This window comes from Pan paniscus, chromosome 5 (genome assembly GCF_029289425.2).
Source record: "Pan paniscus chromosome 5, NHGRI_mPanPan1-v2.0_pri, whole genome shotgun sequence".
Lineage (NCBI taxonomy): Eukaryota > Metazoa > Chordata > Mammalia > Primates > Hominidae > Pan > Pan paniscus.
The window spans coordinates 169,889,865-169,917,771 of NC_073254.2; the positions used below are offsets into that span (position 1 = coordinate 169,889,865).

The 27,907-nt window shown below is 43.9% G+C and overlaps 2 protein-coding genes and 1 pseudogene across 9 annotated transcripts in view; 2 read left to right on the forward strand and 1 right to left on the reverse strand.

Annotated features, from left to right (window-relative positions):
* Positions 1 to 27,907, forward strand: part of LOC100985629 (UL16-binding protein 2) — a 75,965-nt gene that overhangs the window by 7,574 nt on the left and 40,484 nt on the right. The gene's annotated exons all lie outside the window — the stretch shown is intronic.
* LOC134730520 (T-complex protein 1 subunit eta-like) lies at positions 432 to 10,746 on the forward strand (annotated as a pseudogene).
* RAET1E (retinoic acid early transcript 1E) lies at positions 11,714 to 27,111 on the reverse strand. 3 transcript variants are annotated; one of them, XM_063605024.1, is made up of 6 exons: positions 26,886 to 26,978; positions 19,662 to 19,879; positions 18,728 to 18,988; positions 18,192 to 18,467; positions 17,380 to 17,508; positions 11,714 to 13,343 (listed from the first exon to the last, which is right to left on the reverse strand). In XM_063605024.1, the coding sequence occupies exons 2-6, from the start codon at positions 19,744 to 19,746 to the stop codon at positions 13,327 to 13,329; spliced, it is 768 nt and encodes a 255-aa protein (XP_063461094.1). In that variant the 5' UTR covers positions 19,747 to 19,879; positions 26,886 to 26,978; the 3' UTR covers positions 11,714 to 13,326. The 3 variants fall into 3 exon arrangements, with proteins under 3 accessions (XP_063461094.1, XP_063461093.1, XP_008962155.2); XM_063605023.1 differs by lacking the exon at positions 26,886 to 26,978 and having other exon boundaries at positions 19,662 to 20,043; XM_008963907.5 differs by having other exon boundaries at positions 12,097 to 17,508; positions 26,886 to 27,111.

The window sequence follows — 27,907 nt, forward strand, 5'->3', positions numbered from 1 at the left end:
CCAACTTTAAAGTTTGACCCTTTGAGCAACATCTCCCCCAGCCCCTGACAATGACCGTTCTATTCTCTGCTTAAGTTTGACTTTTTAGATTCCACATGCAAGAAAAATCATATAATATTTTATGTTGATGTCTAGCTTACTTAAGTAGCATAATGTCCTAATGTTCTCCAGATTCACCCATATTGTCACAAATGGCAGGATTTCCTCCTTTTTATGGCTGAATAATACTCCATTGTGTATCTATCTGTATCTACATCTATCTGTGTATCTATATCACATTTTCTTAATTGGCCTGTCAGTGAACACTTAGGTTGTTTCCATATCTCGGCTATTGTGAACAGTGCTGCAATAAACATGGGGGCACAGATATCTCTTGGAGATACTGCTTTCAGTTCCTTTGGATACATACCTAGAAGTGGGATTGCTGGGTCATATGTTAGCTCTGTTTCTAATAGAACTTTTTTTTGTACTGTTTTCCATAATGGCTATACCAATTTACATTCCCACTGACAGTGTGCAAGGGTTCTCTTTTCTCCACACACTCACCAACACTTGTTATTTCTTGTGTTTTTTTTTAAATGATAACACCACTTTAACAGATGCAAGGTGATATCTCATTGTGATTTTGATTCGCATTTCTCCGATTGTTAATAATGTGGAGCACCGTTTTATGTATTTGTCACCCACTTGTAGGTTTTCTTTGAATAAAATGTCTATTTGTGTCCTTTGCCAGTTTTTGAAAAGCAGGTTTTGTTTTTGTTTTTGCTATTGAGTTGTATGAGTTCTTTCTGTGCTAAAGACGAACATTGGATATTAATTCTTTATCAGATACATGGTTTGCAAGTATTTTCTCCCATTTTGTGGGTTGTCTTTTCACTCTGTTGATTGTTTCCTTTATTGTGCAGAAGCTTTTTAGTTTGATGCAGTCCCAGCTGTTTATTTTTGCTTTTGTGTGCTTCTGGTGTCACATCAAGAAAATTATTACCAAGACCAATGTTAAGAAGCTTTTTCCCTATGTTTTCTTCTAGTAGTTTCAGTTTCAGGTCTTACATTTAAATCTTAATACATTTTGGGTTAACTTTTGTATAGGTTGTAAGATAAAGGTCCAATTTCATTCTTTGGATGTGGTTACCACTTATTCTCAATACCATTGACTGAAGAGACTATCCTTTCCCTATTGCATATTCTTGACACCCTTGTCAAAATTAGTTGACCATATATGTGTGGGGTTATTTCTGGGCTCTCTGTTCTGTTCCACTATTGGTCTATATGTCTGCATTGATGCCAGTACCATACTGTTTTGATTACTATAGCTTTGTAATATAATTTGAAATCAAGAAGTGTGATGTCTCCAGTTTTGTTCTTCTTTCTGAAATTGCTTTGGCTATTTGAGTTCATTTGTGGTTCCATTTTTTTTTTTTTTTTTTTGAGATGGAGTCGTGCTCTATCACCTAGGCTGGAGTTCATGGCATAATCTTAGATCACTGCAACCTCTGCCTCCTGGATTCAAGTGATCCTCCTGCCTCAGCCTCCTGAGTATCTGGGACTATAGGCGTGCACCACAACGCCTGGCTAATTTTTGTATTTTTAGTAGAGACGGGGTTTCACCATGTTGGCCAGGCTGGTCTTGAACTCCTGACCTCAGGTGACCAGCCCACCTCAGCCTCCCAAAGTGCTGGGATTACAGGCATAAGCTACTGTGCCCAGCCTTGTGGTTCCATTCGAATTTTATGATTGTATTTTCTATTTCTGTGAAAAATGTCACTGGAATTTTGATAGGGATTGTATTGAACCTGTAAAACATTTTGTGTAGTATGGACATTGGAACAATATTAATTCTTCCAATCCATGAACACAGGATATCTTTCCTTTTATTTGTGTCTACTTTAATTTCTTTCATCAATGTCTATATTTTTCAGTGTACAGACCTTTTACTTCCTTGGTTAAATTTATTCCTAAGTATTTTATGCTTTTTGATGCAATTATAAATGTGTCTTAATTTATTTTTTAGATAATATATTGTTAGTGTATTGAAATCCAACTGATTTTTGTATGTTGATTTTGTATCCTACAACTTTGTTGTATAAATTAACTTATTTATTTTTGAGACAGGGTCACTCTATCACCCAGGCTGGAGTGCAGTGGTACAATCATGGCTCACTGCAGACTTGACTTCCTGGGCTCAAGTGATCCTCCCATTTTTAGCCTCCTGAGAATGAGGGTCTCACTATGTTGCCCAGGCGGGTCTCAAGCTCCTAGCCTGAAGCAATCCTCCTGCCTTAGCCCTCCAAAGTACTGGGATTACAGTTGTGAGCCACCATGTCTGGCCTACTGAATTTATTTATTAGTTCTAATGGTTTAGGGGAGTAGTTTTTAGAGTTTTCTATATATAAGATCATGTCATATGCAAACAAAGACAATTTAACTTGTTCCTTTCTCATCTGAATATTTTATTTTCTTCTCTTGCCTAATTGCTCTGGCTAGGACTTCTAATACTTTCTGGAATAGAAGCACTGAGAGTGGGCATTCTTGTCTTTTTCCTGATTTTTGGGGGAAAGCTTTCAGGTTTTCACCTTTGAGTATGATGTTAGCTGTGGGCTTGTTGTATACAGTCTTTGTTATGTTGAGATACATTTCTTCTACATCTAATTTGTTGAGAGTTTTTTTATAAAAAGATGCTAAATTTTGTCAAATGCTTTTTCTGTGTCTGTTGAGATGATCATATAATTTTTATCCTTCATTATGTTAATATGGTGTGTCACATTTATTGCTTTGCATGTTGAACCATTCTTGCATCCCAGGGATAAATCCCACTTGATCATGGTGTATGATCCTTTTAATGTGCTGTTGAATTCAGTTTGCTGGTATTTTGTTGAGAATGTTTGCATCTGTGATCACTGGGGATATTGGCCTGTAATTTTCTTTTCTTATATTTTTCTTATCTGGCTTTGGTGTGAGGGTAATGCTGGCCTTGTAAAAGGAGTTTGGAAGTGCTCCATCTCCTTCAATTTTTTGGAAGAGTTTGAGAAAAACAGATGTTATTTCTTCTTTAAATGTCTTGTAGAATTTACTCATGAAGCCATCTGACCCTGGCCTTTTCTTCATGAGGAGATTTTTGATTGTTGATTCAATCTCCTTTCTCACTAATTGTCTATTCTGGTTTTCTTTCTTCATGATGCAGTCTTGATAGGTTATGTTTCTAGCAATTTATCCATTTCTTCTAGGTTATCCAATTTGTGGGTGCACAATTGTTTATAGTAGTCTCTCATGATCTTTTGTCTTTCTGTGATATCAATTGTGATGTCTTTCATTTATAATTTGAATCATTTGAGTCTTCTCTGTTTTTCTTCATTAGTCTACGTTTGTCAATTTTATCTTTCATAAAACCAACTCTTAGTTTCGTTTGTCTCTTCTATTGTTTTTCTAGTCTCAAATTCATCGATTTCTGCTTTAATTTTTATTATTTCCTTCCTTCTGCTGACTATCAACTTAGTTTGCTTTTGTTTTCTAGTTCCTTGGAGTTTAAAGTTACATTATTTGAGATCTTCCTTTTTTCTTTTATTATTATTTATTTATTAGACAATGTTCTGCTGAATCTTTTTTAATCTAGGCATTTATTGCCATAAACAGCTGTCTTAGTCTGTTTGGTGCTGCTATAACAAATACCTGAGATTGGGTCATTTATAAATACCATAAATTTATTTTCTCACAATTCTAGAAACTGAGAAGTTTAAGATCAAGGCACTGGCATTTGGTGTCTAGGGATGGCCTTCTTGCTGCATCCCCACATGGTGGAAGGCAGAAGGACAAGCTAGCCAAATGGCACATGAAACCCCTTTTCTAAGAGTAGTAATCCCATCGAGGTGGGAGGAGCCCTCGTGACCTAATCAACTCTTAAAGGCCCACCTCTTAACACTATCACATTGGTAACACCTGAATTTTGGAGAGAACACATCTAGACAATAGCAACATCCTTCTTAGAACTGCTTTTGCTGCATTATGTAAGTGTTAGCATGTTGTGGTTCCATTTTGTTTGTCTCAAGATACTTTTTGCTCACCTGGCTTTGTATCCTCTATAAACTGATGATCCTGCCTTCTATGTCTTCATCCAAAAAATCCATGTAAAATATGGACTATGAGAAGGCCAAGGGGAGAGCCTTGAGACACTTCATTAAAGACTTATGCCAACATTGATATCAATTCATTAATTTGAATCCTCTAACTATGATTATTAGGTTATTTTATTTTAATTTTTTTTTGAGATGGAGTTTCGCTCTTGTTGCCTAGGTGTGCAATGGCGTAATCTCGTCTCACAGCAACCTCCGCCTCCCGGGTTCAAGCAATTCTCCTGCCTTAGCCTCCCCAAAGTAGCTGGGATTACAGGCATGCGCCACTATGCCAGGCTAATTTTGTATTTTTAGTAGAGACAGGGTTCTCCATGTTGGTCAGGCTGGTCTCAAACTCCTGACCTCAGGTGATCCGCCCGCCTCGGCCTCCCAGAGTGCTGGGATTACAGGCATGAGTCACCGTGCCCGGCAATTATTAGTTTATTAATCCACCCAGTTGCCCTTATCCAGCCCATGTATTTCCATCTTCTCCACAAACATATGCAAAATTGTTGAAAATCTTGGAGTTGAGGTTATTGTATTCTCATACTTGCCAATTTATAACAGCAATTTAAAAAATAAAAATATATTGGGGAATTTAGTAAGCAATTTAAGGTTCTGATGAGCATCATTTTTTTGTCATAATTTTCCAAATAGGCCCTCAAAAACTGTTGCTGGAATCTTGTACAGGATTGATATTGGACTGGCATAGTCTTTGCAAAATAAACTATACTCCCCTCTTGACGTTTGGATAACTTTTGCCCATTTCTGTAGTCTAGACACCTTTGATAATGTCCATAATCTCTCAAAGGTCACAAACAATGGTCCAGTCCTCTCATTTGCAAATTGGTATCTGGGACTGTTATTCATGTAGATCAGGAAACCTGGGCTCACCGACAGCAGTTAGGACTCCCTGATGTTCGTTCCTCCCCTAACTAGTGTTTGTTCTCCCTGGTTAGTCTGAAAATCGTTCCCTTTGCCAAAAAAGAAATACTCAATGCCCAAGCACCTAAGTTTCCATGGCACCTATAAAATACTGGAAGCTGACAGTATTTCTGATTGAATAGGTGATAGGAAAGGGGTAGGGGCCAGACACTGGAGAGGACTGGAGAGAAAGAAAGAAAACTGTTTCTCTTTTCAGATGACATGAATGACTGTGCACGTAGTAAAGCTTTGTCTGCTAAATCCAACATCTGGATTAGTTCAGAGTTTGTTTTTATTGACTGCTTTTTTTCTTGAGCAACATTTTCTTGCTACTTTGCAGGTTGCACTGATGATTTTTGCTTTTTAAAGAAAACAAAACTAAACAACCATTCCAAAGATTAATAGTTTAAAACAACAACCATTTTATGGGTTCTCATAGATTCTGTGGGTCAGGAAATTTGGAGAGGGCACAATAACTATTGTCTGTCTCTGTTCCATGGCTGGAAAGACCAGAAAGTGGTGACTCAGTTCTTGGTGGAATGACATGGAGATTCCTTTACTAGCATGTCTGATGCCTGGGTTAAGATGATTTGATGTCTAGGCCCACTGACTTTACTACCCACATGTGGCTTGGCTTTCTCACACCATTGGCCTGAGTGGTCTGACCTAAACATCTCCCAAAAGGCCTCACATCCCAACACTGTTGCATTGTGGATTAAGTTTCTGACACATGAATTTTGGGGGACACATTCAGACTATAGCACCCACCGAGAATCAAGGGGAAAAGGCAGAGATTCTACCTCTTGATGGGAAGTGTGTCAAAGAATTGGCAGCCATTTTACAAAACCACCATACTGTCCAGAGATTTTTCATTATTATATCTTGACTATTATTGATGACACATTGTAGAAACTCTGGATTCTGTTGTTTTCCTCTGAACTGTGTTGATTTTTGTTCCAGTAGGCAATTCAATGACCTGTTAACCATCTTGAACTTTAGAAGGCTTGGTTTTATGCTCTATTAGGTAGATCTGTGGAAAGTCCACGCAGTTCCTATGACCTTCTAAATGCAACTTCAAAACTCTGTCTCCCCTGCTCATCTTGACAGGGATTGATTTTAAGCTTTGTTGGGTAGATCTTACTCTGGGATGTGACCCTTATTTCTAAGCTATGGCCTTAGGATGTTCATGGTGTTAATAAAGTATTAACAATATCTCTCCTCTCTGGCTGGGCTGGCCCCCAATGTCCTGCAACACGGCTCTGCCTCTACTATCTCTGTTTCAACCCCATAGCAGTGGTTCTCTGGCAAACTTCAGAAGGTCTCACTCTGAGCAAGCACTACTTGGCCAAGGACTCCCCCGACAGACTTCTGCCCCTCCTCTCCACTTCGCAATTCCCTCTTTGGTGACCTGTCCTGCAAATTCCAGTCACTTTAGCTGCCCCAATCTCTGATCTCTGCCTTCTATGCTAGTGAGGCCCCTGTGCTGTGTTTGGACTTCAGCTCATAGCACCATGGGGAACTGTCCCCGGCAGACAGTTGTAGGGCTCACCATGGGAATGTCCCCTCTCTCAAGGATAGCAGTCTTGCACTGTCTGTTGTCCACTGCCTGACAATAGCTGCCTATTTTCTTTATTCCTGGGATGCAAGGTGGTTTAATATATGCAAAGTAATAAATATGATTCACCACATCAGCAGAATTGAAAGCAAAAACCATATGATCATCTCAGTAGATGCAGAAAAAGCTTTCAATAAAATCCAACATACCTTCATGGCAAAAACTCTCAACAAACTAGTCACTGAAGGAACATACCTCAAAATAATAAGAGCTGTCTGTGACAAACCTACAGCCAACATCATACTGAATGGGCAAAAGCTGGAAACATTCCCCTTAAGAACAGCAACAAGACAAGGATGCCCACTCTCACCACTTCTATTCAACATAGTACTGGCAGTCCCAGCCACAGCAGTCAGGCAAGAGAAACAAAGAAAAGACATCCAAATAGGAAAAGAAGTCGAGCTGTCACTCTTCACTGTCAACATGATAGTAACTAGAAAACCTTAAAGACTCTGCCACAAGGCTCCTAGAACTGATAAATGATTTCAGTAAAGTTTCAGGATACAAAATCAATGTATACAAATTAGTTATTCCATACACCAATAATGTTCAAGCTGAGAGCCAAATCAAGAATGCTGTCCCATTTACAACACACACACACACACACACACACACACACACGCCCCTAGAAGTACATCTAACCAAGGAGATGAAAGATCTCTACAGGGATAACTACAAAATCCTGCTGAAAGAAATCATAGATGACACAAGCAAATGGAAGAACGTTCCATGCTCACAGGTTGGAAGAATCAGTACCGTTAAAATGGCCATACTGCCCGAAGCAATCTACAGATTCAATGCTATTCCTATCAAACTTCCAATGTTATTTTTCACACAATTAGAAAGAACTATTCTAAAATTCATATGGAACTGAAAAACAGCCCCATTAGCCAAAGCAATCCTAAGCCAAAAAAAAAAAAAAAAAAAAAAAAGGGAGAGGCATCACATCACCTGACTTCAATCACATCACCTGACTTCAAGCTATCCTATAAGGCTACAGTAACCAAGACAACATGGTACTGGTACATAGTGAGAACATGCAGTATTTGGTTTTCTGTTCCTGCATAATTCACTTAGGATAATGGCTGGAACAGAAAACCCAGAAATAAAGCTGCACATCTGCAACCATCTGATCTTTGACAAAACTGACACAAATAAGCAATGGGAAAAGGTATTCCCTATTCAATAAACGGTGCTGGGGTAGCTGGCTATTTATATGCAGAAAAATGAAACGGGACCCTTAACTTTCACTATATACAAAAATCAACTCAAGATGGATTGAATATTTATTTATTTTTTATTTTTTGAGAAGGAGTCTTGCTCTTGTCGCCCAGGCTGGAGTGCAGTGGCATGATCTCAGCTCACTGCAACTTCTGCCTCCTGGGTTCAAGCGATTCTCCTGCCTCAGTCTCTCGAGTAGCTGGGATTACAGGTACCTGCCACCACACCCAACTAATTTTTGTATTTTTAGTAGAGACTGCGTTTCTCCATGTTGCCCAGGCTGGTCTCGAACACCTGACCTCAGGTGATCCACCTGCCTCAGCCTCCTAAAGTACTGGGATTGCAGTTGAGGGTCACCACACCCAGCCAGATTGAAGATTTAAATATATGACCTCAAACTATAAGAATCCTAAAAGAAAATTTCAGAAATACCATTCTGGACATTGGCCTTGGGAAACAATTTATAACAAGTCCTCAAAAGCAATTGCGACAAAACCAAAAGTTGAAAAGTGAGACCTAATTAAACTAAAGAGCTTCTGCAGGGAAAAAAAAACCAACAAAACTCTCAACAGAGTAAACAGACAGCCTACAGAATGGGAGAAAATATTTGCAAACTATGCAGCCAACAAAGGTCTAATATCCAGAATCTGTAAGAAACTTAAACAATTCAACAAGCAAAAACCACATAACCCCATGAAAAAGTGGGCAAAGAACAGGAACAGACACTTCTCAAAAGAAGACATACAAAGTGGCCAACAAACATGAAAAAATTCTCAGCATCACTAATCATCAGAGAAATGCAAAACAAAACTACAGTGAGATACCATCTCACACCAGCCAGAATGGTGATTATTAAAAAGTCAAAAATTAGGTGGATTGCTGGGCGGACCCGTAACAGAGAAGAGAGGAGAGTAGTGGGCCACTGAATAAGCTTCCAAAATGATGCCCACACTAGTTATCCTGTTGAAAGAGGGGACTGATAGCTCCCAAGGCATCCCCCAGCTTGTGAATAACCTCAGTGCCTGCCAGGTGATTGCCAAGGCTGTAAGAGCCACCCTGGGTGCCTGTGGCATGGACAAGCTTATTGTGGATGGCGGAGGCAAAGCAACAATATCTAACGATGTGGCCACAATTCTGAAAATTCTTCATGTTGTCCATCCTGCAGCAAAGACTTTAGTGGACATTGCCAAATCCCAAGACACTGAGGTCGGTGATGGCACCATCTCAGTGACCTTGCTGGCTGCAGAGTTTCTGAAGCAGGTGAAACTGTAGGTGAAGGATGGTTTACACCCTCAGCTCAACATTCGAGCTGTCTGCACAGTCACCCAGTTGGTAGTTAACACGATCAAAGAGATTGCTGTGACTGTGAAGAAGGCAGATAAAGTGGAGTAGAGGAAGCTGCTGGAGTAGTGTGCCAGGACCACTCTGAGCTCCAACTGATCTCATAGCAGAAAGCTTTCTTTGCTAAGATGGTGGTGGATGCAGTGATGACGTGTGATGATTTGCTGCAGCTTAAAATGATTGGAATCAAGAAGGTACAGGATGGAGCCCAGCTGGTGTTGCATTTAAGAAGACTTTCTCTTATGCTGGGTTTAAAATGCAACCCCCCCAAAAATACCAAAATCCCTAGATTGCCCTTTTGAATGTTGAGCTCGAATTGAAAGCTGAGAAAGATAATGCTGAGATAAAAGTCCACACAGTTGAGGATTATCAGGCGATTGTTGATGCCGAGTGGAACATTCTCTATGACAAGTTAGAGAGGATCTATCATTCTGGAGCCAAAGTTGTCTTGTCCGAACTCCCCGCTGGAGATGTGGCCTCCCAGTACTTTGCTGACAGGAACGTGTTCTGTGCTGGCCAAGTACCTGAGGAGAATCTGAAGAGGACGATGATGGCCTGTGGAGGCTCAATCCAGACCAGTACGAATGCTTTCTTAGCAGATGTGCTGGGTCGATGCCAGGTGTTTGAAGAGACCCAGATTAAAGGTGAGAGGTACAACTTTTTTACTGGCTGCCTCAAAGCCAAGACATGCACCTTCATCCTCCATGGTGGTAGTGAGCAGTTTATTGAGGAGACGGAGCGGTCCCTGTGTGATGCCATCATGATCATCAGGAGGGCCATCGGGAATGAGTCAGTGGTGGCTGGTGGCAGGGCCATTGAGAGGGAGTTCTCCAAATACCTCCAGGATTCCTCAAAGACTATTCCAGGAAAACAACAGCTGTTGATTGGGGCATATGCCAAGGCCTTGGAGATTGTCTCATTCCAGCTGTACAACAATGCTGGCTTTGGAGCCACAAAGATTCTCAACAAGCTGCAGGCACGGCAGGGGCACGTGATATGAGGTGGACATCAACAACGAGGACATTGCTGACAACTTTGAGGCCTTCGTGTGGGAGCCAGCTTTGGTATGGATCAATGCCCTGGCAGTGGCCTCTTAGGCTGTGTGCCTGATTGTGTCTGTGGATGAAACCATCAAGAACCCCGATTGACTGTGGATGCTCCCCCAGCAGCTAGCTGGGGCCGTGGTCGTGGCCGCCCCCATTGAGAGGCACCCCGCCTATCACATGACTGGCTGGCAGGGTGTGCTTACTCTCCTTGGTTTGGTTAATAGACTTTACAAGGAAGGGGTAGTCACTGGCCCACTCTGTTCTCACTGGAGGCTATTTAAATAAAACTTGAGACTTTGGGGGTAAAAAGTCAAAAAATAGCATATGGGTGATGAGGCTATAGAGAAAAGGGAACACTTTACACTGCTGGTGAAAATGTAAAATAGTTTAGCCACTGCAGAAAGCAGTTCAGAGGTTTCTCAAAGAACTTAAAACAGAACTGCCATTTGACCCAGCAATTTCACTACTGGGCATATACCCAAAGGAAAAGAAATCATTCTAGCGAAAAGACACACATGCTCACATGTTCATTGCAGCACTATTCACAACAGCAGATGTAGAATCAACCTAGATGCCCATCAATTGTGGATTGGATAAGGGAAATGAGGCACATATACACCATGGAATACTATGCAGCCATAAAAAAGAACAAAATTGTGTCCTTTGGATCAACATGGATGCAACTGGAGGCCATTATCCTAAGTGAATTAATACAGGAACAGAAAACCAAATACTGCATGTTCTCATTCTTAAGTGGGAGCTAAGCTTTGGGTACACATGGACATAAAGATGGGAAGAGTGGACACTGAGGACTATGAGAAGGGGAGAGATGGAGGGGTGAGGACTGAAAAACTGCCATTGAGTATGGTGCTGCTGCTCACTACATGAGATCATTCATATCTCAAACCTCAGTGTCACACAATATATCCATGTAACAAAACTGCACATGTACTCCCTGAATCTAAAATGTTAAAATTATAAAAAAGAGAAAACCAAAATTACATTAACATGTTTCTCTTACAATCCTGTTTTAAATATAACTAGAATTTTCTGTTACTGCATAGCTTTTTTCCTACTTTGAAAATATAAAATAATAATGATAATAAAGAGGCCAGGCACAGAGGCTCATGCCTGTAATCCTAGCGATTTGGGAGGCTGAGGCAGGGGATCACCTGAGCCCGGGTGTTTGAGACCAGCCTAGGCAACATAGTGAAACGCCCATATCTATTAAAAAAATCTAAAAATTAGCTGGGTGGGATGGCTCACGCCTGTGGTCCCAGCAGTATGGGAGGCTGAAGCAGGAGGATCGTTTCAGCCTAGGAGCTCAAGGCTGTAGTGGGCTGCGTTCACACCTCTGTACTCCAGCCTGGATAACAGAGCAAGACCCTGTCTCAAAAAAAAAAAAAAAAAAACACCCACAAAAAAAGCCCCCACCAGATCTATTGCAACATCAGTCAAAATTTTAGTTCTACTTATTAGATACAATTTTATTCTTATAGCAAGTATTTTAAAATTGTTATCTGTTTTTTTAAATATGTAAAATATCTTCTTGTCGAAGCGACAGGTGCTTTGAATTGTTACCTTTATGTTTGTTGAAACTATGAAGAAGAGATTAGGAAGACTTTAGGTTTAAAATGGAAGACAGATTACATACATTATATTCTTGTAAAACTATGAAAATAAAAATAAAGGAGTAAAAGTCAAAAAAATAGCTACCTGTTTAATTCAGTTTCATGATTATAATAGAAGGGATAGTCTGAAAACAGAGTTGCAAATAAGTTTATAATTTGTAAAGATCTGATAAAAATTATCAGATAATAAGAATTTACAACCATATCATCACTGAGAATGGAGGAGAAAAAGAAAGATTTCCATATTACATTTATTTAGAAACATGTTTGGTGTGTCTATTTTAAAGTAAAATAAGAAAAAAGTGCACACACAATTTTTTTTTTTTCATTCAGTGTTAAAGTGTTTATCAGAAAGAACTACTTGTGTCTGGGCTCAGTGGCTCATGCTATAATCCCAGCACTTTGAGAGGCCGAGGGGGGCAGATCACCTGAGGTCCGTAGTTCGAGACCAGCCTGGCCAACAGGGTGAAACCCCGTCTCTACTAAAAATACAAAAATTAGCCGGGCGTGGTGGCACATGCCTGTAATCCCAGCTACTCAGGAGGCTAAGGCAGGGGAATCGCTTGAGCCTGGGAGATCGAGGTTGCAGTGAGCCGGGATTGCACCACTACACTCCAGCCTGGGAGATAGAGTGAGACTCTGTCTCAAAAAAACAAACAAACAAACAAAAAAAGAATTACTTGCACTGTGCTCACATAATTTATACAGTCAGTTCTGCTATATCAGGTTGTTTGAAAACCGTACTTTATTCCAATGCAAATGATGTATTAGGGAAGAATTTCAGTGTAATGTGAATTGCACGTTTGCTTATGAGTGACTTAGTCTGTGAGAAATGGTGAATGCAGAAAACTGCCTCACAAATGATTATACTACCTCTCAAATAATTTCCAACAACTCTTCTTCCTCCACTGCATAGTAATCCACAAGCTGCTACTCTTCTAACTCCCGGGGATCCATGCCCTCCCCTCTGTTTAATTCCCCCAATTTCCTCTTATTTTCCATTTTTCCTCCCTGTTCTTTGCTTATCTCTCTTTTCTCCCTCACTTTTCTTCTCTCCCTCTCACACATAGAGGAGGGGGTGTTAGAACCAGGTGGGCTGGTGGTAGGATCATAGGTCCACAATCTCACGAGCAAAGGCTCACTGCAGCTTCAGATTCCTGGGCTCAAGTGATCCTCCTGCCTAGGCCTCCCAAAGTGTTGGGATTATAGATGTGAGCTGCTGTGCCCAGCCCTATCTTTTAAAAAATATGTACTGAAAAAAAATTTTTTTTTTTTTGAGACTGAGTCTTGCTCTGTTGCCAAGACTGGAGTGCAGAGGCGCGATCTCGTCTCATTGCAGGCTCCGCCTCCACTTGATTCAGGGAACACACAGCAGTGGGAGCCAAGGCTGTCAGCGATCGAGGACCACAGGTGAACAACTCTGCGCCGCCGTGGTATCACCTCTAGGTGGATCTTCTGCCTTTAGGAAGGAGACAAAAGAGTGCAGAACCTGGGGTCAGATCAGCTCAGGATTGACCCCTCCATGATCTCTCAGGACTCAGATCCCACCTCTCTCTCAGGGAGAGATCAGCCCCTATTGTTCACATCCTGCCTCTCTGTCATCTAGTTTATGATTGTTCACTTTCCGTTACTTCATCATTAGTTAGACCCAGACCCCAGCAGAGATTTTAGGGGTTCAGAGCCAAGGAAGGCAAAGTATCAGTGGGAACACAGTGGGAAAGCCCACAGCGGGGGCAAGAGTCTTCCAGCTGTGGGCAAGGGTATCCCTGCGGCAGGTCCAGAGCACTGAGGGTGGGGCTTGGCACGACGCCATTTGCCAGGATTCCTGTGTCAGGGGTGAACCAGAAACCCAGGTGTCAAAGGAATCCCACCTTCTAGTCCTTGCTGTCCTCACAGAGTGTCTAGGGTTCACTTTCAGCCTTCCCTTCTGCTCACAATCCCCTCTCCCACGGTCTGTGTGGCCCTGCCTCCAGCCTGCTTTGTTGGAGCCCAGGCAGCCTTCTTAATTATGTCCTCCTAGGAATGAAACCTAGAGACCCCTCAACCTTTGGCATGTGATATACTTTACCATGGTCAGATGGTCAGATCATCAAGCTGCTGCCCCACCCAAAATTGTGTCTTGCCCACCCTCTGTATTTCTGTCCATCAGACCACCCATCACATAGGCAACCCCTGGAGAGTGACCCTGGTTTAAAGCCTGACTTTGCCAAACTGCTGTGGATGCATTAATTTGGAAAGGTCCCTGTTCACCTCAGGGCCCACTTGCAAAGCAGAGACAGTCCCCGAGACTCATTCAGCCTTTGCCTTTCTCCTGTTGGCCAGGGACAGAGAGGGCTCAACTTGACCCAGAGCTAAGCCTCTCAGGTCGTGAATGCCCAGGCGATAAATGAAATTCACCTCATCTTATGTCTATGGGGAGATTTGGCAGGGGTCTTGGGGAGACTTAGCAACCTCATTTCTCCCTGTCCTCATACGGGACAAGCCCTGCCCCTAATCCAGAGGCCAGTTGGCCCCATCTCATACTCTGTTTTGCTCACAGTATACCTGATGCCCTCCCTCCTGACCTGTGATTGGGATTGAGCTGAAGATAGTCACTGACGTGATTCAAAGGATTAGCACTTGGTACAGGTAGGATGGTGGAGATGTGGTTGGGGACATGGATGGTTGAGGTGAAATGGAACAGAAGAGTGCAGGTTCTTGTCCAAGCTCCATACCCAGGAGATGACCCTTACCTCCGCTGCCACTCAAGTCCTCACATGTCCTGAGCGTCTACTATATAGCAGCCATGATAGATTCTCAGGTTACAAAAGTAATGTCCTCAAGTAAGCGCATCAATTTACTGACATACACCCAATCATAAAACAATGTGATAATTTTTCTGTGGTCAGAGTTTCTGAGCTAGGAGTGGGGGTAGTTAATCCTATCCAGGAAGAATGGTGACTTCTTAGATGAGGTGACAGTTAAACTGGACTTGGATAGCTGTCTGGAATTCGATCAGGTAGGAAATAAAATTCCAGGCAGAGAGATGAGCATGAGCAAAAAATTTGGCAGCAATGATGCACGGTGATTTAGAGATCAGAAAGTTCAGTGCGGATGCCTCTAGACATTTTCTTATCTGTGTCTGATAGATTTTGATATTTTGTATTATCATTTTCATTTATTTCAAAATACTTTCTAGTTTTCCTTGTACTTTTTAATTTGATATATAGTTATTTGGAAGCATATTATTTGATATCCAAACATTTGAGGATTTTTCCAGATAGCTTCCTGCTGTTGATTTCTAGTTTATTTCCATTGTGCTTGGACAAGATGCTTCGCATGATTTTAACCCTTTACATATGTTGAGATTTATTTATTTATTTATTTATTGAGATGGAATCTCACTCTGTCACCCAGGCTGGAGTGCAATGGCGCAATATCAGCTTACTGCAAACTCCGCCTCCTGAGTTCAAGCGATTCTCCTGTCTCAGCCTCCCGAGTAGCTGGGATTACAGGCCCATGCCACCACACCCGGCTAATTTTTGTATTTTTAGTAGAGACAGGGTTTCGCCATGTTGGCCAGGCTGGTCTCAAACTCCTGACCTCAAATGATCCACCCAACTTGGCCTCCCAAAGTGCTGGGATTACAGGAGTGAGCTATCACGTCCAGATGAGATTTATTTTATGATCCAAAAATGGCCCTTCTTGGTGAATGTCCCTGTGTATTTGAAAAGACACTCCCTGTCAACCCCTTTGCTCTGTCATTTAGTTTTGATCAGCTTTTTCTCTCTTCTGTCACTTCAGCAGAAACAATGCCCAGAAATGCCAGAGACAACAAAATAGGAATGTGTCATGGGCACACAAAGCTCTTTTTCCCTGGGTGCTGCTCCTCCCCGTGACAGAGAAATCCATGCGACACAATGGGGAGGCCCTCCCCAAAGGGTGGCAGATACATTTTTTTCCACTTGAATTGTAACACACCTTTCCCCAGGCCCACTCTGCCTCCTACTTCTGTTCAGCTCAGCTGTGGGCACTGACCTCCACCGGCGCTTGATCCCTGCCTGCTCCTGCCCAGACAGGAAGCCCTTCAGCAGCCGACTCGGTTGCTAGGATGAGGCTAGAGGCCAGGAACTCCCAGGTGTCTATGGAGGTCCCACCTCCTTTAAATCCCTACTGTTCAGACCCAGCTTCTAAAACTGTTCTTTTGCCTCCCTTCCTACTCACCAATCCCCTTCACTATTGTCAATGGCACTGAAGTCCCAGCCTGCTTGGTTGGGGCAGTTAAGTCCTTCTCAGTCACCTTCCACCAGGGATTAAGGTGGAACCCCTTTGCCTGCAGCTCTGTGGGTGGGACCCCTTCCCATCTCAGCATATTCACTCCGTGGGTTCCTGCTGCCATCACACCACCCACCACATGAGCCCCTTCTGGACCAGTGGCCCTTATCTGACTCAAGCCATATCTTGCCAAGCCTGTTGTGACACTGATCTTGGCAAACTCACTTTTCATGTCAGGGCCCCTGCAAAACAGACACAGATCTGAGTCATGGTATTTGTTTAAGCAATGAAAAGGGTAGAATCATTTCTTACATCAGAAACATTGATCCTCAGTGAGTCAGATGGAGTAGTCTATTTTTCTCATTAGAGGGAATCCTAACTTTGAACTCCACAGAGAGAGCCCCAGGAACTGTGACTTGAACCCTAGAGCTCTACTTAACTTTTCCAAATTACCGTACTTGAAAATGTTGAGGTCTGCCTGGGTCAATTTAGAGAAGACACTATGAGGACAAAGACAGCAATGAAGGAAAGAAATGAATTCTTCATGTCAGAGCAGTGGCGGAGAAACAGGACCAAAGAGCAGAAGATGTCTGGCAATGTGTCTGGCATATAATAGTTCTCTCAGCCAGGTGTGTTGGCTCCCCCTGTAATCCCAGCGCTTTGGGAGGCCGAGGCGGGAGCATCACCTGAGGTCGGGAGTTCAAGACCAGCCTGACCAACATGGAGAAACCCCATCTCTACTAAAAATGTAGGATTTAGTTCGGCACTGTAATGTTTAGAGGGTGGTGAAAGGATTTCTTATACCACATCTTGTATGTTATCTGGGAGTAAATGCTGCAGCCACAAGCGCCACCAGCAAGTCTTCTCAGGGTGAACAGGAAAAGGGGATGGGACCTGCTGAGTTAAATCACGGTAAACGCAGACAGCAAACAAACTTTCCGTCAAAGAGCTGGATGAAACCTGGGCCGGATGGCAAGGAGACAACACCCCAGGCAGGCGTTCCAGATCTTAGACCTTGCCCCTCCTCGAGAGGAGATGATTGCTTCATCCCTCCTCTCACTGCACATTGTGCTGCCAGCCCTGCTGTGTAGTGTGGGGGCTCAAGACTAAGGCAGTGCACCATTTCTGTGGAGAGAGATGGATCAGGGAGCGGGGGCTTGGATGAGACCCATGATTCACCTCTCTTGAGTCCTTACCAGACTAAGACGTCCTCAAGGGCCAGAGACCAGCCTGCCACTCACCATTTTGCCACCAGACACAGATGAGAACAATTCCCATTAAAACTAACAGGATGAATGGCCCCAGGATGATCCATCTATCTGGTAGACTAGAAGAAGACCAGTGGATATCTGAAGCATTTACTGGTGACACTAAAAAAAAAAAAAAAAAAAAAAAGAAAGCACAAGCCCTGTCACATAAAAAAAAAAAGCATAAAAATATGCTTTCCTTAGCCCCTGCTTTCCCCAGGAACACATGGTGCCCCACATAATCACTGGCTCATATGACAGCCACTCTACCAGGCCCTGGGCCATGAAGATGAATAGGGGTTGTGCCTTGTCCTTACGGAGCTCAGATTTCTACTGAGAGAGGTAGCAAATATCCATCTGATTACCACACAGTTTCACATGATTACTGTGGTTAGAACTGTTTGGAGGATGACACAATGGGTGGTGCTTAATTCTGTGTGGGGAAGGTGGGGAAGGCTTCCTAAGAAGTGGCATTAGAGCTGGTGGAAGGGTAATTATAATAGAGGAAGAGAAGGCCTGGATGTTTGCAATGACACAGATAGACTTGGGACCATTTAGCAGTGGGTCATTGTGACTGGATCATTGGTTAATGGGAAGGGGTTTCTACACTGAGGAAGAAACAGTGGGAGGTGGGATGGGAAAGGGAGGATGGTGGGAAATCCTTATGGCCATCGCTGACTCTCCAGACAGGAAGCCCACGGAGAAGTCAATCAAATTTTCTATCGCACACACACACTGACACCCACACAGGGAAGGCTTTTGACCTTCAAAGGGAGCTGCCACATTCTCCCACCCAGCTCAGTTACCTGTCGGTTCTGGCATTGCCTCCCAGTGCCCTAAGAATTCCCTGAGCCAGTGATCGCAGTCTCCCTTTGAGAGCTTCCTGAAATACTTTTCCAGCCCTCTGTCTTTCTTCCATGTCTCCTTGATCTTACTGGCTTCATGATTAATTACTGTCCAGGTCATGTTCATTGCGTCAAAGAGGAGGGATTTCTCTCCATTGATGGCGAACTGCCAGGATGCACCAGTGCATCGTTCTGCTTCACGTTGACAAAACATCTCGACTTGCAGAGTGGAAGGACCTGCAATCCAAACACAAAGCCATCATTCTCCACTCTTTGAGAGGTCCATCATCTTCCAATAGGTCAAGTGTTTCTCTGCACATTTAGGGGTCTGTATTCTTTCTGCCCAGACTTGTCCTTTCCTGCCCATTGGGTCCCATGTGCCTCTATGGTTGGGCCAATGATCAATACACAAATATACCTAAAGCCCTCCCCATCTGTGTTCTTCCCTCCCCTCTCTTACTGCCTGCCTCCGTTTCCCCACCCCATTCCACACTTACCACTGGTCTTTATCTGGGGTTTGATGTCAAGAAGGAGCATCCTGAGGTCTCGCCCCACTTCTCCCAGCATTTGGGTCAATTCTCCCCAAGTGCTGGTGGCATTTACCTTCTTCCCCAGGAGGCCCAGAGGTTTGACCATGTTGTTGTCACTGTTGTACTGAAGGAAAAGATTTTTATTCAAGAAGACCTGCGCTTCACACCAGGGCTGTCCAGGTCTGGACAATAATTTAATAGTGAAGTTGAAGCAAAGAGAGTGACCACCTGTGAGAGAAAGATGCAGGTGAGGTCCAGGACAGGGGAAGAGGCCCATTAGAACCTGCGCTTCTGTGACCCAAGACTCCCTGGACTGGGCCAGGCTAGCAGAGGCGGGGCAGCTCCATCCCAGACTCCCTCAACCTTCTGGATCCCTGCTCCCATCTCCCCCTGACTGTCTGGGGTAAGATACTTGATGGTACCAGGGACCCCTGGGGTGCACTTAGTGTTAATGGTGTTAACAGGAGGATTCATGTCACAAGTACTTTTAGCAACATCTACCAAGTTCTGAGGCACAAAACAGACAAGCCAGTGTATGACCTCCTGACACTTAAACTCTAGCTGAACACACATGACATTCAATAGAAAGGAAAAAGAGGCATTTATCACAGGACACACGCTGAATTCCTGCGGGGTCCCAGATGTTCAGAAAAGTGTCCTGGAGTAGAGGGTGGGGGGTAGCATTGTAGAACTGCCCTCTGTGAGCCAGTGCCTGGCCTAGGGCCTCAGGCTGTGGTCTCCCATGAACTGGGTGTAACATCCCAGGGATCCTCTCCCTCACCTCATCCTTAAGAGCAGGCACCCACTTGTCTGAAGCCTGCATGAAGCCCCATTCGCCTACCCCCTACCTTTCTCCCTCCTCCTTGTCCTCAGCCAGTTCTTGTGATCTCAGGACACTCACCAACCATGATCTCCAAGGCTATTAGTAGCAACAGTAGAAGCAAAAGAAGGCGCACAGGGCTAGAAGTCAGGGATATTCTTCGCATACTGTGGAGAGTAACAGGCAGGAAGCTGGGCGTGTACACATTCACCCTCACTGGTATGGTGAAGAAATGTTATCCAACAGCGTGGGTGTGGGCACTGCCCAAATTCTTTACCCTGGAACAACTGAGGTCAGGCCTGTAGAGACCCAATTAAAGAACAGTTTTGTGAAGAGAGTGTTTTCCAAGTATTCAGAATATAATTATTTATTGAAAAATAAAAGAAGACATTTAAAAACAAAATTAACTTTGAATAAACTCTCTCTCCTCTCCTGTCCCTGCTGCCTCTGCAAAAAAACCCCCTCTGGTGTGAGCAGGATGGTTGGAGGTTATGTGAGCTCCTTCTCCTTTCCTCCAGTTTCCTCTTCCCTTCTCCTCCCTGCCTCTTTTGCTTTTCCCTTTCTTCCTGGTACCCCCTCCCCATTCCTGTATTTTCTCCCATCTCCATTCTCCCCTCTCCCACTATCCCTAACACATTCAAACTCTTTCCTCTTAAATGGTTGAGATTTTCTCTCACCAAGCACACCCCAATATTAATTAAACTAGCTGCAAACAGGCAGCAACTGGTCTACCATGACAGATGGGTTTTGTGTGTGTGTGTGTGTGTGTGTGTGTGTGTAATTGTAATAAAACATATTGAGTCACTCAATAAACACTTACAGAGTGTCTACTACATGTATCAGGCACTATCATAGATGCTAATTAACGAAACTGAAATGGCCAGGCCCTCACAGTGGCTCATGCCTATAATCCCAGCACTTTGGGAGGATGAGGCCGGAGGATCACTTGAGGCCGGGAGTTCAAGACCAGCCTGGGAAACATAGTAAGACTCCATCTCTACAAAAAAAAATTTTTTTTTTAAATTATACTTTAAGTTTTGGGTTACATGTGCAGAACGTGTAGTTTTGTTACATAGGTATATACGTGCCCTGGTAGTTTGCTGCACCCATCAACCCATAACCTACATTAGGTATTTCTCCTAATGTTACCCCTCTCCTAGCCCCCTACCCCGTGACAGGCCCTGGTGTGTGATGTTCCCCTCCCTGTGTCCATGTGTTCTCATTGGTCAACTCTCACCTATGAGTGAGAACATGTGGTGTTTGGTTTTCTGATCTTGTGATAGCTTGCTGAGAATGATGGTTTCCAGCTTTATCCACATCCCTGCAAAGGGCATAAACTCATCCCTTTTTATGGCTGCATAGTATTCCATGGTGTATACATGCCACATTTTCTTAATCTATCATTGATGGACAAGTTTTGCTATTGTGAATAGTGCCACAATAAACATACGTGTGCGTGTGTCTTTATAGCAGCATGATTTATAATCCTCTGGGTATATACCCAGTAATGGGATCACTGAGTCAAATGGTATTTCTCATTCTAGATCCGTGAGGAATTGCCACACTGTCTTCCACAATGTTTGAACTAATCTACACTCCCACCAACAGTGTAAAAACGTTTCTATTTTTCCACAACCTCTCCAGCATCTGTTGTTTCCTGACTTTTTAATGAACATCATTCTAACTGGCGTGAGATTGTATCTCATTGTGGTTTTGATTTGCATTTCTCTAATGACCAGTGATGATGAGTATTTTTTCATATGTCTGTTGGCTGCACAAATATCTTCTTTGGAGAAGGGTCTGTTCATATACTTTGCCCATTTTTTGATGGGGTTGTTTTTTTTCTAGTAAATTTGTTTAAGTTCTTTGTAGATTCTGGATATTAGCCCCTTGTCAGATGCATAGATTGCAAAAATCTTCTCCCATTCTGTAGGTGGCCTGTTCACTCTGATGATAGTTTCTTTTGCTGTGCAGAAGCTCTTTAGTTTAATTAGATCCCATTTGCCAATTTTGGCTTTTGTTGCCAGTGCTTTTGGTGTTTTAGAAAGGAAGTCTTTGCCCATGCCTATATCCCGAATGGTATTGCCCAGGTTTTCTTCTAGGATTTTTATGGTCCTAGGTCTTATAAGTCTTTGATCCATCTTGAGTTGATTTTTGTATAAGGTGTAAGGAAGGAGTCCAGTTTCAGTTTTCTGCATATGGCTAGCCAGTTTTCCCAACACCGTTTATTAAACAGGGAATCTTTTCCCCATTGCTTGTGTGTGTCAGGTTTGTCAAAGACCAGATGGTTGTAGCTGCGTGGTGTTATTTCTGAGGCCTCCATTCTGTTCCATTGGTCTATATATTTGGTACCAGCACCATGCTATTTTGGTTACTGTAGACTTGTAGTATAGCTTGAAGTCAGGTAGCGCGATGCCTCCAACTTTGCTCTTCTTGCCCAGCCAGGATTGTCTTGGATATGCGGCCTCCTTTTTGGTTCCATATGAAGTTTAAAGTAGTTTTTTCCAGTTCTGTGAAGAAAGTCAGTGGTAGCTTGATGGGGATATCATTGGATCTATAAATTACTTTGGGCAGTATGGCCATTTTCATGATATTAGTGCTTCCTATCCATGAGCATGGAACGTTTTTCCATTCGTTTATGTCCTCTCTTATTTCCTTGAGCAGTGGTTTGTAGATCTCCTTGAAGAGGTCCTTTACATCCCTTGTAAGTTGGATTCCTAGGTATTTTATTCTCTTTGTAGCAATTGTGAATGGGACTTCACTCATGATTTGGCTGTCTGTTTGTCTGTTATTGTTGCATAGGAATGCTTGTGATTTTTGCACATTGATTTTGTATCCTGAGACTTTGCTGAAGTTGCTTGTCAGCTTAAGGAGATTTTGGGCTGAGATGATGGAGTTTTCTAAATATACAATCATGTCATCTGCAAACAGAGACAATTTGACTTCCTCTCCTCTTGTTTGAATGTACTTTATTGTTTTCTCTTGCCTGATTGCCCTGGCCAGAAGTTCCAATACTGTGTTGAATAGGAGTGGTGAGAGAGGGCATCCTTGTCTTGTGCTGATTTTCAAAGGGAACGCTTCCAGTTTTTGCCCATTCAGTATGATATTGGCTGTGGGTTTGTCATAAATAGCTCTCATTATTTTCAGATATGTTCCATCAATACCTAGTTTATTGAGAGTTTTTAGCATGAAGTGGTGTTGAATTTTATCAAAGGCCTTTTCTGCATCTATTGAGATAATCATGTGGTTTTTGTCATCGGTTCTGTTTATGTGATGGATTACGTTTATTGATTTGTGTATGTTGAACCAGCCTTGCATCCCAGGTATGAAGCCAACTTGATCGTGGTGGATAAGCTTTTTGATGTAATGCTGGGTTCTGTTTGCCAGGATTTTCGCATCAATGTTCATTAGGGATATTGGCCTGAAATTTTCTTTTTTTGTTGTGTCTCTGCCAGGTTTTGGTATCAGGATGATGCTGGCCTCATAAAATGAGTTAGGGAGGATTCCCTCTTTTTCTATTGTTTGGAATAGTTTCAGAACTCCTCTTCTTGAGGAGTATCTTTGTGATGTTCTCTGTATTTCCTGAATTTGAATGTTGGCCTGCCTTGCTAGGTTGGGGAAGTTTTCCTGGATAATAACCTGAAGAGTGTTTTCCAAGTTGGTTCTATTCTCACTGTCACTTTCAGGTACACCAATCAAATGTAGATTTGGTCTTTTCACATAGTACCACATTTCTTGGAGGCTTTGTTCATTCCTTTTTATTCTTTTTTCTCTAATCTTGTCTTCTCTCTTTATTTCATTAAGTTGATCTTCAATCACTGATATCCTTTCTTCCGCTTGATTGATTCGGCTATTGATACTTGAGTATTCTTCACAAAGTTCTCATGCTGTTTTTTAGCTCCATCAGGTCATTTATGTTCCTCTCTACGTTGGTTATTCTAATTAGCAATTCGACTAACCTTTTTTCAAGGTTCTTATCTTCCTAGCATTTGTTAGAACATGCTCCTTTAGCTCGGAGTTGTTTGTTATTATTCACCTTCCGAAGGCTACTTCTGTTAGTTCGTGAAACTCATTTTCTGTCCAGTTTTGTTCCATTGCTGGCGAGGAGTTGTGATCATTTGGAGGAGGAGAGGCGTTCTTGTTTTTGAAATTTTCAGGCTTTGCGCGCTGGTTTTTTCCTATCTTTGTGGATTTATCCACCTTTGATCTTTAATGTTGGTGACCTTCAGATGGGGTCTTTGAGGGGACGTGCTAATCCTTTCTGTTTGTTTCTTTTCCTTCTAACCGTCAGGCCCCTCTGCTGCCAGTCTGCTGGAGTTTGCCGGTGGTCCACTCCCAACCCTGTTTGCCTGGGTATCACCAGCGGAGGCTGCAGAGCTGCTAAGATTGCTGCCTGTTCCTTCCTCTGGAAGCTTTGACCCAGTGGGGCACCTGCTAGATGCCAGCCAGAGCTCTCCTGTATGAGGTGTCTGTCGGCCCCTACTGGGAGGTGTCTCCCAGTCAGTATATGTGGGGGTCAGGCACCCACTTGAGGAGGCAGTCTGACCCTTAGCAGAGCTCGAATGCTGTGCTGGGAGGTCTGCTGCCCTCTTCAGAGCCATCAGGCGGGGACATTTAAGTCTGCTATAAGCCCCTGATTGGGGCTGCTGCCTTGTTTACCAACATGCCCTGACCAGAGAGGAGAAATCTGGCAGTCTGGCCATAGCAGCCTTGCTGAGCTGCAGTGGGCTCCGCCCAGTTCCAACTTCCCAGCAGTTTTGTTTACGCTGTGACCTTAAAACCATTTACTCAAGCCTCAGCAACGGCAGAGGTCCTTCCAGATGAGTTTTATAATAGACTCCAGCAGTCCTACTGGGGCCAAGACCTCAAGGAAAGCCAAGTCTATCATTGGGAAAAGTCTTAGGGCTCTAAGTTTTGAATTCTGAAAATTTTTCTTAGAACAAAATTTTGTGTCATTTTCAAATAAAGCACAAGTTTTCCTCATAAAACTTAGTATCTGTAGACCCCCTTCCCACCTCACTTTTACAGCTGTCCCATTTGATCATCAGACCCTGCTACCTTAGCCGGTTCAGGCTGCTACAACAGAATAGACAAGGTGGCTGAAACACCAAGCATTTATTTCTTACCATCCTGGAAGATGGGAAGTCCAAGATCAAGGTGTCAGCAGGTCTGGTATCTGGTGAGGGCCCTCTCTTCCTCACCAGATGGCTGTCTTCCTGTTGTATCCTCACACAGTGGAGAGCAGAGACTGACAGCAAGCTCTCCTATCACTTCATAATCCCACATGGCTCCACTCACATGAGTTATGACTTCCTAAATAGCATCACCTTGAGAATTAGGATTTCTGCATATGAATTTGGAAGGCAGGCAAACATGCGGCCTGTAACATCACCCATATCCGTTCCACATCTAGGTTCCCTCTGTGTGCCGGGCAGTATGCCAGTTAATTCAAGTGCATGTCAGACCCAGAGGGTGACATCCTGTGACTCAGATGCTGGGGCCCTCATGATGCCTGGTAAGGTAAGTGGGTCTGTACCACTGTCCTTTCTTAACTAGATGGAACAGACTTCAAAGAAAGTAACCATGGACTATCGGCAGGGCTCTATCTCTGCGGCTGGGGGATAAGGGGTTGTCTGCTCAGAGGACAGTGGGTCAAGCGTTTGAAGGAGCCGAGGAATGCACATTTTTTACATGTCCCCTATGTGGTTCTCTGGCTGCTAAGGTTAAAGAACCTCAGTTTTGAGGGTGCACTTCCACCTCTTGGTCTGGAGAAGGGGTCTCAAATCTGTCCTGAGTGGAGCCTGTTCTGTACACATCCAGGCCCTGAGAGTACACGGAGAGGAACTCACTGCTACCGCCCTGCCAATGCTGCTGCTGTGGGGACACCAGTGGGGGTGGGCCAAGAACAGAGTGTATGTGTGTGTTTGTGTGTGTGTGTGCACGTGCATGGGTGCGTGTGTGTGTGTGTGTGTGCGTGCATATGTGTGATATGACCACTGAGTAGCTCCTTAGCAGGGCCAATATTTTCTACAAGTCTGATGACTCACAGGAAGGAGCACACCAGGCCTATACTTGGGTCCTGACATCTGGGATGCCGACCTAACACTGAATAAAAAGAAAGAGCTGCAGACAGGCTGGGAAAAATATACAGAAAGGGGAAAGGGGCCCTTCCACCTTTGTTGCCCTCTGTGGTCCTGAGTCTCAGCTTGGCCTGAGCCAACCTGAAGATGGGAAGGAATAGCCATTTTCCTACTGCAAAATGTCAGCTTCAGGCAATGGTTTCAAAACCAAAGTAATGGTTACATATGAAGTAGATTTTTGTTTGTTTTGTTTTTTGAGACCAGGTCTTGCTCTGTCACCCAGGTGGAGTGCAGTGGCATGAGCATGGCTCACTGCAGCCTTGAACTCCGAGGCTCAATCAGTCCTCCCACTTCAGCCTCCAGAATAGCTGGGACTACAGGCGTGAGCCACCACACCCAGCTAATTTTTAAATTTTTGGTGTAGAGATGGGGTCTCGTCACGTTGCCCAGGCTGATCTGGAACTCCTGGGCTCAAACAATCCTCCCCCCTCAGCCTCCCAAAGTGTTGGGATTACAGGAGTGAGCCACCACACTCGGCTGAAGTGGAATTTTAATTGAAGTAAGAAGCAGGTGATAAGGAAAGTGAAACCAATAATTTCACGTAGTCCCTGGAAGCCCGTTGCTATAAAGAACTTTCAGCCTGAAGTCCAAAGAGAGACAAAAATTTTAAAATGAATTGGACTGCAGTTTTCAATCCCTGAAAATGAGTCACAGCCTTTTTGTGGCAGTGTGCCCTGGGCTTCTAACCATCCTCTCCCTGCCCCAGCTGCCTTGAGGTCCCGGCCAATGGTTTCAACACTCAGGCTAGGAATGCCAAGGCCCGGCAGAGCGAGGCTGTGGAAGCCTTGGCATAAGCGGAAGGGAGGATCTGAGGGAGAATGGGACAAGAGAAGTCGGAAAGAAGGAGTTAGGGCGGGAGAACAAGGAGAAATCCCTGTCCCCCAAATTGGAGAGAGGGGCGATTGGGACTCCAGACTGGAGGGAGGCACGGATCCCTGAGTGCTTGGTGTGGAGGCAGAGGACCCGCAGAGCCACCCCGTCCTCCCTGCCTTATCCAGCATCCCCGCCGCCACACCCCCAGCATCTCCCCCAACCCCACTTTTACTTCATTATCTGCCCCTGGTTCTCTCACCACTCGAGCCCCTGCTTTCCTCCTTCACTCCCAAACATGCACACGTTGCCTCTGCACTGGTGTTTGGAACACCAGCCATCCCCCACCCCCTACCTTGTGCCAGCAGGAGATGTTTGTCCTTCTGCCGTCTCTAGGATGGAGAGGCCTGAGGTGACTGCTTCCTCAGAGTCTCTGTGCAAACTCTCTGAGGAGCAGAAACCAGTTCAGTCTCTCTGGGCGTGGAGAGGCCGGCCTAGCAGAACACCCGTCCACCCTGCAAACCCGGTGGGGCCACCTGTCAACTGTCACGTCTGAGTGATTCTAGGACAGGGTACCTCGTCCAGAATTGCATCCAATTCAGTACTGGATTCACCATCAGTAAAAGGATCAAGACCAGACTCAAGTCCCAGCCACGAAATTCTAGAAAAGATTTAATGTAATTTTAGCAGTTGTTGGAGACCAGCATGTAATGGCATACATATGTTTTCCTTAATATGTAGGTGGGGGCCCCCACCTTTTTTCAGGGTTTAGGCTTCTGCCGGTCCTGGCATAGCTGTGACAGCGGCCCTACCTCATTTCTGGTGGGTGCTGGCTCCCTCTATTGCTTGGTTTCTGTGCAAACACTGCATTATCGTCCTGCCCTCTTGAGACCTGGAGCTCCTGCCCCCTGAGCTCGTGTTCCCACTGTGTGTCACCAAACCTCGCTGTTTTCTTCTTGCAACTCCATTCCCCTCTGCAACTGGAAGACCAGCACTTCTCCTGAGTCTTCCTTAAAAGACACCCTGCCCACTTCCTTACAAAGCCCCCACCAAAGTGACACCAGCTACTTGTGAATGTAGCCAACTTTACTGAAGATTTAGAGGTTATGTTGTAAGGCTGTGAAGAATTAAAAAAAAAAATCACCTATTTGCTCGACCTCTTTCTTATCTCTTCTTTGGACTAGAAATAAAATATCTATGATTTGACCACACTGTCATCTAGTACTCGACCCTGGTTCTAGGCCACCGTCCTCCTGGCCAGGGTGATTGCAGTGCTGCCCTACTTGGTTCTCCGTGCCTGTCCCCACCTCCCAAATGGCTACAGAGCAGCCAGAGTGATGCTTCAGAACCTCATCACTCACGCCCCCCTCTGCTCCA

Excerpts from the sequence above, each read along its gene's own strand:
- RAET1E (XM_008963907.5), bottom strand. The coding sequence starts at position 19,746 with ATGCGAAGAATATCCCTGACTTCTAGCCCTGTGCGCCTTCTTTTGCTT. Across the intron at positions 18,989-19,661 it reads AGCCTTGGAGATCATGGTTG|GTGGTCACTCTCTTTGCTTC; the intron begins GTGAGTGTCCTG and ends TTTCTCTCACAG. Across the intron at positions 17,509-18,191 it reads GGCAATGCCAGAACCGACAG|TGTCACCAGTAAATGCTTCA; the intron begins GTAACTGAGCTG and ends TTTTTTTTTTAG.